Source organism: Thalia democratica, chromosome 7, assembly GCF_965202585.1.
Source record: "Thalia democratica chromosome 7, ktThaDemo2.hap1.1, whole genome shotgun sequence".
NCBI classification, from domain to species: domain Eukaryota; kingdom Metazoa; phylum Chordata; class Thaliacea; order Salpida; family Salpidae; genus Thalia; species Thalia democratica.
This window is the reverse complement of record NC_139171.1, coordinates 42,789,042-42,802,408: the sequence shown is the minus strand read 5'-3', so window position 1 is coordinate 42,802,408 and position 13,367 is coordinate 42,789,042. Positions and strand designations below refer to the sequence as shown.

The window sequence follows — 13,367 nt, the reverse complement described above, 5'->3', positions numbered from 1 at the left end:
TTTTATTCAACGATTGTCAACTTAAGCTAAGCTTATGTATATATATATATATACATATATATATTTATCTAATTATATAAAAACTATAAATATATAAACAATATATATATATACAACCTTATATTAAACGATTCAAATGTAATTTTGTTAAACTATGACATATATAGTTAAAATACACACTTTTGTTTTTTATTTAGTAGGTCATCTTTTCATAATGGAAAATATATTACAGTAACATTAGAAAAGTCTTGTTTGCTAATAAGCTAAACATTTTTACTTAAACTAAAAATGTTTTCATTAGATGATCTAAACTTAGTAACAGTACTGTAGTAGGAAACCAACATTAACAAATAAAACCTTCACAAGTTGACAGTAAGCTTAGTAAATATTGGTCGGTTTTATTAAGTACTGCTCTAAAAGTCTTCTAAGTGGCTGTTTAGATAGTTCAAACCCTATAGATTGTCCAATAGAGCTACATTTAATTTCGAAATTTTAGATCTATTAAACTTATTTTATGTAATTTGTACTTTGTAAAAAATTTCTTATTAGCATATATACATAATGACATTACAACTTAAAAGATATAATGTAAGCTTTTTTCAAATTTTTTTCTTAATTTTTAAAGTCTTGAAATGATACTAGATAAACATTCACATTCAGCTTTTGACTGATTTAGTGTAATAAGTTTCCTAAAAACTTGAGAAATAATTCATTTTTAGAAATAATTACTCAAAAGAATGAAAATTTTTAACGTTATATAAAAACATATAGCTAATAATTATTTTTAATTGAAGGCACTTACAAACATGTGTTGTTTTAACAAAAGTGTGTGATGAAAATACTTTTGTTTAATAAATTAAATTACGAAATATACTTTTAATCAATACTTGTGCGCTAGCTAATATAACAAAGTTAAACTTTTTTAAGAGGATACAAGTTTGTATTTATACTAGTTACGAACTTCATATAAGTTACTTAATAAATAAAAATCATTAACTTTAACTTATTAACAAAAAAAAACTCTTGTTAAATAGATTTAATAATTCTATTTGAATAATTTTTTTAAACATACACTGAAGAGGTTTTTGACCGAAACTGAATCTGTTTTAAAACATCTTGAAAAAATTTAATAAATATAAATTTAATAATATTATACTAACTTATCGCAGTTATAAAGTTCTACTTTAGAATTATGTTTTTACTTTTTCTTACAACTTTTATTATCTATTTTGGTATACAAAATGCTTAAGTTTTTAAAAACTTAGGAGGTTATATTGTGGAACATGGTAACGCTTGAAATACATTTTTTATTACTGATTACATAAATAAGTAACACCTTAACCCTGTTTAAACTACATTTCGACATATCTTTTATAATTTACAACTCATTGGTCAACAACTGCAAACTCGCGTTTACTCAAATGAAAAACAAACATTTAAGTGTACTGGTTTTTTAAAAGCGTATTAGCTGTTTTTATTGGCTAATGAATGTGGGTAGCAGCTATAAACGGGATTGAATGCTAGCGCATAAGTTTTCATAAGTTTAGCAAAGTGGTTTTGTTGCTGCAAACAACTTTTTAAGTTTATTACAAACTTCAAAATACAAAGATGCTTAATCTAATATTTACTTTTTACTAATATTGTATAATTTGTTTTAGATACTTAATTGTGATCAGAGATTGTGATTTCTAAGAACATTTTATAGACTATATCAAAACAAATATTTACTAAACATTACAATTTTTAAACTATATAAGAAAATATTTATATAAAAAAGTAAAAAATATAGTTTTCAACTCTCTATTAAAAATACTTGGGGATTTGTTTTTTATGCAAAGTAAGTTTGTATCACTACTTTGTCAACCCGATGAAAAACTTTCACGTTGAGTTTAAAAATCAAAAAATAGTTGTAAAGTTATCTTTGTAAGTAGTATTTATAATATAAAGATTTAAGTAGGTTTTTATAGTTGTTAGTTATCTTATATTAAGTTACATAAATATGTCTACACTTTAAATAGAATATTTATGTCCAAACAAACTATAAAAATTGATTATAAAATAAATTACTATTTTATTTATATTACCAGCTGTTCAAATTCTTTTAAAAAGCATTCTTTTTAAATTATAACAAAACGTTTAAAAGCTTATTTTATTATCATAAAAAATAAAAATAAAGTAATGCTTACCAGAAGAAAACTAAGTTATGAAAAAATAGAAAATTTAAGTTGTGAATTATAACAAAAGTTTTAACATATGAAAAGTTTAATAAGTTTGTAGAAACATAAATACAAATGATATTTATAAAACTTCTTTCTTCTAGCTGATTTATAGTTTAGACATCGACAAAAAGATTTTAAGTAAACCTTTGACGTAATTAAAAAAGTTAAAAGCCCTTTTAATTGATCAAAAAAAAATTTGAGCATTGTATAAAATAAAATTGTTAATAACAGTTTTAACTATTACAAATATTTTATTATAAAAGTATTATTACATGAAAAAAAAAACTTATAAGTAGTCTAAAAACACTTTAGTTCTTTGTAACTAAAAGTTCTCTTTAAATTTGATTAAAATAAAAGGGTTTAAGTTTTATAATTTTATAATAGTTAGTTTTTAGGTAATGCTGTTTTAGATACTTTTAAAAATTCAAATGTAACCCAAAATACTAATGCAACTAATAATAAAATGCGTTGTGATATAGGGGCGTGCTTTGTCTTGTTTTCTTGAGCCTGTGCGATCTCTGAAAAAAAGAAGCTAAAGATAACTAAAAACGAACACCAAAAACGGTGTTTAGAAAGAAAATTTTATATACTTTATTAGATTTACTTGTGTTTTTTTAGTATATTTCTAAACCATGAACATTGTATCCACAAACATTGGAATCATTAGGGCTTGTTTATTTGCTGGTGCTCAGCTGTAACAGATTATTAATTAAAATATCTTCGTCATGTGCTAACAAGAATTTAACCTTTTGAGACTATAATCGTTAAAGGAAACTTTTACTAAAGTAAAAAAATTTCAGTTTATTTAGAACTGTTTTTGAACTATATTCTAGAAACTGAATTTACTTCAAAGTTGTTCAATGTTGATTAATAAAGTTTAAAATCAGTTACTTACTTGTAGAAAACAGAAGAAAATTTTTATCTATCGTTTTATAAATCAACTTAAAATTACGATATATTAAAACAAATTCCCGCACATCTTTTACTATAACATTTTTGAGTTAATATTTGACTTCATTTTTTTAGTTTTTAAAGAATTGATATATTTAGTCTATATATTTGATATATCAACTACTCGACCGCAAAATTTATATTAAGACATTTCAAAATTTTCTAAAATGTTATTTGAATAAATATTTTTGATGTTTTTATATTTTACAAACATTTAAATTTAATTTTCCAGTTTAATGCTAAAACCATAGCTTTTTTATAACGACTTTCGTACTTTTTCCTAAAATGCTTAAGACTATATAATTTAGTTAATGGAATATATTTAAATGTAATGAAATTAAAATTTCAATTTGACTGGAGAAATATTAATCTAATCAATACATATAAACTGCAATATTAACATTTAATTTAAAAACAATCATTGCAGTTTTACTTGTAATTTTTTAACTGAATGGATAAATTTAGATAACTACAGAGTAAGTTAGTTATCATAATTTCCTTATCAGAAAAAATAAAAAAACATTTCCTTTTAATCATTTAGTCCTGGACATGACTTTAAACTGTATCCTGGTGTATGACTCGATAACCGAAAGGTTTTTTCGTACACCAGGTTCTTGGACCAAATATTTGAGCGCTTTTTTTTCGTTCAATAAACAATTATTTAAACCTTATATTTGAACAAAAGCGTTTGAAAAAAATAAAGAGAAAGAGTAACTGAAATTTTTAATATTAATTTTATCAAAACTTAATTTTATTTAGATTATAAATTACAAATGATTTAACATGATAATACTTGATTACTTTATTTTATAAACTTTACTATTTAAAGTTACTTTAGAAAAAAATATTTAGTAATGCACAGAAAAAGGTGCTACCCCGCATAAAATAGCCTATACACGCCATATTTGTAATACTTTTATCCTACAAAAGCTTCTTAGATGACATTACTTTTTATCAGAAATTTCGTACAAACTCTATTGACGGTATAATTGCCGCAAACAAACGAGAAACAATTTGAAAACTTATATAAAATTCAGAATAAATGATTTAAAAACGCAATCTTTTGACACAATAAACACTAGCGTAAAAAATCATCGTAAAATAGCAAATAAAAGTTTCTAGAGCTAAAACATTGTTTAAGTGAAAGCATAAAACCTTAATTTCGTACAACCATACTATAAACCTACTAGTTAATACTTGAAAGCATAAAACCTGAATATTACTAGTTACTATAAACCTACTTACTTAAGTAGTATTTGTAAAGTTCACACAAAATTTTGTTTTGTTTTACATTTAAGAATGTGCAGTGTAGCATACTGTACATCGAATTTTAAAGGGTAAACTAAGATGTGTCATTTTTTTTTGAGTTTTAATTGCTTTAAGTATGTTGATACTTTCATTACATGTTTTTATATACTTTTCTTATATTTATTAGGTCTTATAAGTAAAATTGAAGTCGCTAAATGTTGTTCTTCTTTTTCTAATAAAACTAGAAATTTAGGAAATATGTTATTTAAAGATTAAAAGAGAAAAAATATGTTCGTTAGAAATTTAATGATACTTATTAATTTTAGAACTTTAAAGATATACTTTCAATTCAAGGTTCATCATAAAGAATATGATGGTGTTTTATATTAGAAACTGTCAACTATAAATATTTTTTAATTTAAATATGAATTTTTACATAGCAGTATTACCTTAAGACTTTATAAGGAACAAAACACTTTAAAATTTTCCAAATAAGATTATTCTGACTTAAAAGGTTAGTTACATCTAACAACTTTCATGAACTTTCATTCCAAAAGTAATAAAATACCATATTTAACTTTCAAGCCAAAAGTTTTTCATATTTATAACATAGAAATAAGCAGTGTTTACTCTAAAGTTATTCAAACTATATAAAATGCTTCTAAAGAAGTATTGTATATTTTATTCAACTGTTTTGAAAAAAAAAACATTTCAAAAGTCACATTTGCATATTAAAGTCCTAAAGAATGAAAAAAAAACTGTTCAGAAATATGTTACAATTATGAAATTCTTAAAAATAATTTTCTACTTCAGAAAAAAAAACAATGTTATGTGATATCAAGGTTTGATAAAAAGGTTATCAAAGATATTATATTTTTATAAAAAACGTAACACTTCTAAAAAGTAAAAAAAATATAAGTTTTTATGTTACAAGTTTGTGTAACGTTGTTGAATCAAAAAACTATAAAGAAAGCCTAATAATTATTCAACAGCTTCACAGTTCATAAATTTCTACAATAATTTTATTTCAATTAAAAAAAGAGGGCAGCGAAAAGTCTTGGCTTTAAGCACAAAATAAAGTTTATCAAAGTAATGAAATATATTTTTAGCAACGAGTTCTATTAAAAAATATTTTTGCAACTACAAACGTTTAATTTTACAAAATTAGAAAGTTATCTTTTAAGTTAGCAGCTTCTAGTACAAATATCCCCTATCACTGATAGATTTAAACGTGTTTGTTTGAATCTATGAAGCCGTAGAAATAGCCTAAATACAACAAAAAGAAATTTTTTTTTAAGTAAAACATTGTTCTATTTTGAATAAATCTAATGAAGTTTGTTATATATCACCGTTTTCTTCAATTTCATATAAAAGTGTAGGATTTTTGCTTTCAAGCCACATAGAGTGTTCTTGATAGTACTCTACTGTACCGTACTTTTCTGGTTTTGTAGCTGGAAATACTGTTATGTTTTTTCTGTGATTTGTCACAACATTTAGCCTCATGGTACTTGTAAACATTTTCACAGGAAGGATTTCTCCAACATACATCCAGCGTTTCATTGCGACATTCCAGGCCTCGACTTTCCAGACATTTCGCCCACTGAAAGGATTATCAACACCTCCTATGACCCACAAGTTTCCGTCTTTTGGTGATTCTATCATCACGTGATACCCCCGACACTTCATCATAAATCCTCGTTGACGTACCCATCTGTTTCGTTCATTATTGTATATAAGCATTTCATCAAGAGCCTCGTATTCGTTAAAACCCCCTGATAGATGTAAAACTCCATTACTGAGAACTACTGCTGCCATGTAGATTGCCTGTAAGTATTTCATTTAACTTTTAAGAAAATCTTATTATCAAGTTATTACTTTTCGTTGAACCTAATGTAAAAAATAGCAAACTCAATTATAGTTTTAAGAAATACAAGTGTAATTGTGTATTAAACATTTTTTATTATTAAATATAATAATCTATAAAAGTTGTAATTGTAATAATATCTACATTTTACCAATAATCAAGTGTTTAAATTTTAAAATATTTTTAAGTATTTGTATTTTGTTAAGAAACCATATTCTTTTACCATAAAAAATGCTTACTTGTGGTAGACTTGCAATGTATTTCCAGGTGTTAGTGCTTGGGTCGTATTTTTCACAAGTACTAAGATATCTTCGAATTCCCCTACCTCCTGCAACAATAATACACCCGTCCAGTACACATGCCGAAAAATCAGCTCGTTCTTGGTTCATAGGCGCTACTTCTATCCATTCATTAGTTCGTGGGTCGTATCTTTCCACAATACGGCTGTTGATTATGTAATTTTAAACTAATGCCTTTAAAAATATATATTTTTAATAAAAGTAAAACATATACTAAATTTTAAAAATAGACAATTTACGATTAAGAAAATAAAATAAAATACCTAAAACCATTGTGACTTTTTCTTGTTCCTCCAATAACATACACAAAGCCTTCCAATACTACAACGGAATGGAATGGATCACGAATTGGAAGATTATTTTCGTTAACTAGAGTCAAATCTTCATCTTTTGTTGATTTTAACGAAAGGTCTGTGATGAAGCCGTTAGAAACTGAAATACGTGAATGTTCAGTTTGAATGCATACTGGCTGTTGAGATGCAACACCATCAACTTTTACAAAGCTTGAAAATTTGTTTCGAATTTGAGTATCTTTGTTTTGTAGTCTTGGCTGTAAAAACACATTTTGATGATACTCTAAAGCCCTTGAAAACCATTCAATAACAGGTTTAGAATCAATATTAAGATCAAGTTTTGATAGCTCTTTTTGAATATCTGAACATTTAATTAGAGAAAATCGCACATGGTTGATGATTTTAGAATGGAAATCAGTCATATTTTTGTTAAAGCGGCACCATCGAAGACATGATTTTAAAACACCTAATTCAGCATCACATGAAACCGTAGAACCATAATCAACATTTTCTAAACAATTGTTCATACTCTTAAATGGTAGTAATTCAATTTCAAATGTAAAAAGTTTATGAATGTTTTGGCTAATAAATTTGTGTACTGGTTCTTTAAGACTCATTAAGGATAGCTCATGAGCAATGTACGCAGAATTGCAGCAGCTATTAATGTCTAGTTGTGAAACAAGACTTTCAATACAAACATCTATCAATAGATTTATTTGATAATACACTGCTATTGCAAGATAATGATCTATTTCTATTTGTTGAGTATTAATTTTTCCTGTGTACATAAAGTGAATAATGTCTTGAAGTTCATTTTGAAGACTATACATGAAGATGCGCTGTTGTTTTAATTCAAGCATATTATGTGTGAACATCGCTCGGAAGTAGTCACTACATGCTGCTAACACTGCTCGATGACATTCGTATTCAACGTTATCTTCGCTTACTAGTATTACATCACAGTAACTTTTATTAACTCTTAGCTCGTTCAAAGACTCGAGGCGACGTTGAAAATTTTTTTTAGATTCACTTGATGAACTACTTTCATATTCTATATTTGAAGAAGATTCAGGATAAATGCTTTGAAGAAGATCGAGAAAACTCTTGTTTTTTTTTGTTTTGTTTAAAGATGTTGAAGTAATATCTTTTATGTCGTCACAATTTTCAAAGTTTGAACTATTTTCGAATACTACTTGATTTTTACAAATTGGATCGACAGCTTTTGATTGAGTTATGATATTTGAGAGCAAGTTTTCTCGCTGAAACTTACTCAGTTCAAGAAAAACAATTTGAGCATGATCCTTGCTTAATAAAGATGACCTATTGTTGTTGTGATCAAAGGCCTGTTTACAAATTGATTTATCTTTTGTATTCATCGCAATTTCCAAACTTTAGATTAAGTTAAGAACTCTAAAAAATAAAATAAATATCACATTACAAAAAGTTTTAATAATTGCTATTTCAAGTTTTATTAAAAATATTTCTATGAATCATCAAGGTCAATGTCAAACCTTTGTTTACTTATCAATTTTAAGCTCACGTTAATTGAAAAAAAGTTTTGGCGTTTCAAATATTTGCTATGAGCTAAATCAACAAAAATTTCAACCTCAAATTCTTATCTCTCATCACGTGCTGCGATTTAAAAAAAATATCACGAGATAAATTGCCACAAGCTGTGAAACAAAAAATTTTTTCTAAATAAGTAACGTTTTACCTTAATTTTTTTTTTTTTTGTTTTTACAAGGAAAAATGGAATAAAATTTCACAAAGTAATAAACTATAAAGTTTACTTTGTATATCTTTAAAAGCCTTACGAAAAAACCTTAATTTACTTAGCTTATAAAATAAGGTTATAACTACTAAAAACTATGACTACCATACAAAAATGTAACTTGCAATATGTTATTTATATTTTTAGATGAAAACTTAAAAATAACTTAAAGAAATTTTGTAAAAAAAAGCTGCAACGTTATTTTACTTAGTTAAAAAATTACTTTGAATGAAAATGGGTATAAATGCTTAGAAGTAAACTAAAAAATAACAGCTTAAAATAAATATTAAAATAATTTATCTGAGAGAAATAAAACAGTAACTTTCCGTTCAACGCTAAATATAAAATGCTGCAAACTGATGAACATAGTCTATATAAAAGGCAAAGTGGTGGAATTAAAAACACCAGATCACGCGTTAAAAGCCTGATTTCTTACGTCAATAGAAGCAATGGAATGCAGAAGCGTTTGGTATTGTCATAGTAAGTTCACTTCCTTTTTTTTAAACTGCGTCATATAGCGGTTGAAAACCAATAAAAATCGGAAATAAATTTAAAACTTGTCTGATATTACTGGTTAATGTAACTTTTATTTTCTTAATTATCAACTGTATTAGTATACTACCTAGAATTAAAAAACATATATCTTGATGTAAAAAGATATTTAAAACTGTAAGTAATTTAAATAGTTTTCATTGTAAAGTAAACCAACTTTGAGACTTTGAATAAGATTATATATGCAACTATACTGGATTAGATAATAATTTTTTTATGATACACTTTTTTTTAGCTTCAGCTTTACCTATTCTTTATATATCACTTTTTTGACTAGTAAATGATGATAGAAAATCTACACGTTTATAATTAACATATAAGTAATTTGTTTGCTTGTTTAACTAATATTTTATAGACTGTATTCTTAAATAAAATTTCTAATTCTGCAAAATTAATAAAACATTTAAATTCTAAAAAAAAATAGTTTTATTGTAAAAGTGTTTTTTACTTCTTTTATTAGTTAGTAAAAATTAATTTTAGACTAAGTTTAAGCTTAACTAAGAACAACTAAACTGGTTTATTTACCAAATAAAATATAAAAAGAAGAAGTTTTTAAAGAATTAAAAAGTATATAAGCAGACACAACACTTAGTACTTTGCTTTACAAAAACTAAGATAAAAGAAGGCTGTAACGAGTTTTATACAAATAAAAGCATGAACATAACATACACACGTGAAAACATATCACGACTTGTAGCACGCTGCTCGCACGCTTAATTCATTTTTAGCCTAAAGAAGAAACCTCTTTTAAATGCAGTTTTTATATCACTTTAATACTTTGATCAAAAAGTTCAAGCTAAGGTATTAAACTTGAAAACATCGTTATTAATTACTAAACACTTTAATAATAGCTGTTGGTTTAAATAATCAACCCTATAACAAAATATAAAAAACAGTGCATTTTTAGGAATTGTTTTACTTAAAGACTATTAATCCATTTACGTAGTTTACATTTACAACTTCATAACTACAACGTTGTATACAAATAAGTTCTTGTTTTTATATATTTAAAATCACTAACTTTGAAAAGTTGGTCCGGTATAAAGTTACAGACGAAAATTCAAGTAGCAAACAAATTATATTTAATTACTTAAGTTTCTATATCATTGGAGAACAAAAGTTTTAGGTAGAATAAAAATAAGGCAAAAATTTACATTTCAGGTAAAAAATACTGTTTGAAATTATTTGTACAGAATATGTTTATATTATCAAGCACATGTATAGATTAAATTATTTTTTTCTTTAGACACTCAAGCCAAACTTTCCAGTACAAAATTTTAGTAAAAATAAACTGTAGTAGAAGTATAATAAAGTTTAAACATTTAAAAGTCTTTATAACATAAAATGACGTAACAGTCGAGTGTAAAATTTAGACATATAAAGACCCAAGAGCTAGATCTAGAACAACATTACAGTTGACTTATAAAATTTTGATTAAAAAAAACAACAACATTTTAAAGAGTTTTTGTAAAACTAAAATGTAAGTTAAACGAGTAGAGCAAATAATTTAAGAAGTTATTTCACTTAAATGTCTAAAATTAAAAAACAGAGTTAAAAAAACTGTAAAAAATTCAAAATAAGTTACTTGCTTTTAAAACACGTGTTTTTCTTTCATGCTTTTTTCACGCTTTAACCATGAAATGCTTCACGCTACTTTCACTGTTTCGTAACACTGAGAATTTTATGTCGCATGAGAGCTCTGTCGCAATGATACTCAATTTTATAAATTATAAGGTCTAAGTTTTAATCTTAAACAATAGAAGTTTTAAGGTTTTTCAATAACAAAAGACAAATTTGATAAAAACTTTCATTTAATTTATTAATTAAAAACGATCAATCTAAAATACCAGAAAGATTTTTTAACCCTGTTTAAATGTTTAAGAAAATTAAGTTTACTAAAAGTTTTAATTTTTTATTAATTTATGAAAATTTTTAGATACTAGTAAAGAAATTAAAAATTTGTTTTAAAAAATTAAAAATTTGAATTAGTTACAAATAAAAAAATATCAAAAAAATATTTTGTATGAAAAGTCTTAAACGTTTTGAATAATCTGGTTATTCAATAAAGAAATATAAAAAGTTTAGAGAAAAACTGCGCATATAAAAGTTGTTTATATAAACGTAAATAGCTTTGATTCCTTACGTTTTTCTGAATTTTATTGACTTTATAATTTCAGTAAGTTAATAGCTACTTATAATATTCATTTTGTTACATTAAAAATATTTCAGTTAGGACTTTTCTAGAAAGATTTTGACCACTACTTAGTGTAAATAAATGGTTGATACGTTGTACTGATACTCAATTTGATTAAAATTTTATAACTATTAAAGGGTTATCCAAACATTTTAAATAAATTAACTTAGCTTAGTCAATTAATTCTACATTAAAAAATGCCTTAAAAAATTATTTGAAGAATGAGCCGTTTTTGATATCTTTTTTTCTTTTAGTATTGCACAATTCTTTGTTATTAAAACAATACTGTAAGAGTGCTTGTAAAGTGTTATTTTTGTTAGCTGGATATAGGTTTTGAATTCTACCGTTATGTAACAGTAATAAAAACAGTCTTTAATTGAAAACAAAAAATACAGCATGAACTAATTTAAAATATATAATAACACGCATTTCACAATAAACAATCTATTGTAAAGATTTTCCGACTAAGACTCTTCAATACAGTATCTTAGTAAAAATGAATTGAAATAAAATAGAAAATGACGTCATAATTGAGTTTACAATTTGAGTATATAACTAAACAAGAGCTATAACAACATTACTGTTTACTGTTAAACATTTTTAGATTAAAAGTTTATAATCATACTAAAGCGATTTAACGATAAAAACTTACAATTATAAAGTTAAAATATCATCAACAGAAAATTACCATAATAGAAATAATATTTTTTCAAAAATTTAATCAGCAAACTAAGTTACAGTCAAAACCTCGTCAGTAGTTACATTTAAACCTTATTCAAATAGAATTCTACTTGACGCCAAGAATTAATAAATTTAAAAACGCTTAGTTTACACCAACCGATTCCATTTATCACTAAATTATACTAATAACATACCGCCTGATAAGAATGTTATAATTATAAAAACTAAATAGCTTTTTTTTTTCCGACCTTAAACTTTTCAAAGCATCTTTTTTATAAAAACATAAAGACAAATACATAGTTTGCATTTTTATTGAAGTTTAATGGAAAATTTTTCAGTGTACACTTATTAACTACTACTGGATATAACTGAGCTAAAGCATAAAATTCTAACATTTGTGAAAGCTTAATAATAGATACGTCATAAAAAGTTTGTTTTCGTATTTGAAATAAATACTGTTCAGCTAAGTTCTGTACTTTTTAAGCATAAGTAAATAGAAAGTTAAGATTTTAAATGGATATTACAATAACATATATACATCTTAAAATTATTTAATAACGAAAATTAGAATCAAAAATTTTATAAGTATGATGACGTAGTAATGATGATGAAGATTTTTGTAGAGTAATTTAAGTTTGAAAAAAATACTACTTTTCGTTTTGTTATCAATTTAAGAACTTGTGTATTTAAAAAAAAAAATTAATTGCTATTAAACATTTTGTAAAGTACAGAAGGGAAAAGTTATGTTAGAAAAATGAATTAAACTGCTCGTTTAAGCGGCTTAATTTTACTTTGATTTAAATTTAATTGGATTCAATATTGCTAAAAAAAAAATTATAGGGGTGCACAACTGTTCAAATTCGGACAACTCAAATTCCGACAATTCAAATTCTTAAAGAAAATGGAAAGGGCCACAACTAAAAAAGTAATGTATATTAGTCAAATATAAAAATACATATGTAGTTCTTATTTATATCTACAAGCCATTTTTTTCTTTTTGCAAAATATAAAAAAAAGTTTGAGATACGGCTTAAATAAAGTAAAAAACATAGTTATTTTTAGTAATTTTTAGTAATTTTAAATTACCATAAAAAATATTTTAGATTTTTCAAAAAATAAAAAAGCGGCTTATAGATTTTAATAAGATCTACATATTTATTATTATTTTTTTAAAATTTATATTACTTTATGAGAAACAGTCTTTATAATTTTTATTTAAGAATTTGAATTGTCGGAATTTGAGTTGTCCGAATTTAAAGTGTCATGTAACCAATTTATGGTTATGTATGCATTTA

At 24.7% G+C, this 13,367-nt stretch overlaps 1 protein-coding gene across 1 annotated transcript; it reads right to left on the bottom strand.

The window, feature by feature from the left end:
- Nucleotides 1-5,084: 5,084 nt before the first annotated feature.
- Nucleotides 5,085-8,304, bottom strand: LOC145841727 (kelch-like protein 36). The gene is made up of 3 exons (XM_082949077.1): nt 6,845-8,304; nt 6,522-6,726; nt 5,085-6,242 (listed from the first exon to the last, which is right to left on the bottom strand). The coding sequence occupies exons 1-3, from the start codon at nt 8,248-8,250 to the stop codon at nt 5,757-5,759; spliced, it is 2,097 nt and encodes a 698-aa protein (XP_082805203.1). The 5' UTR covers nt 8,251-8,304; the 3' UTR covers nt 5,085-5,756.
- Nucleotides 8,305-13,367: the final 5,063 nt, after the last annotated feature.

What these genes read in the sequence shown, in the direction of transcription:
- LOC145841727 (XM_082949077.1), bottom strand. Translation starts at nt 8,250, where the DNA reads ATGAATACAAAAGATAAATCAATTTGTAAACAGGCCTTTGATCACAAC. An exon ending in AAAAGTCACAATGGTTTTAG is followed by an intron (nt 6,727 to 6,844) that starts GTATTTTATTTT and finishes CATAATCAACAG; the next exon opens with CCGTATTGTGGAAAGATACG. An exon ending in ACATTGCAAGTCTACCACAA is followed by an intron (nt 6,243 to 6,521) that starts GTAAGCATTTTT and finishes AAATACTTACAG; the next exon opens with GCAATCTACATGGCAGCAGT.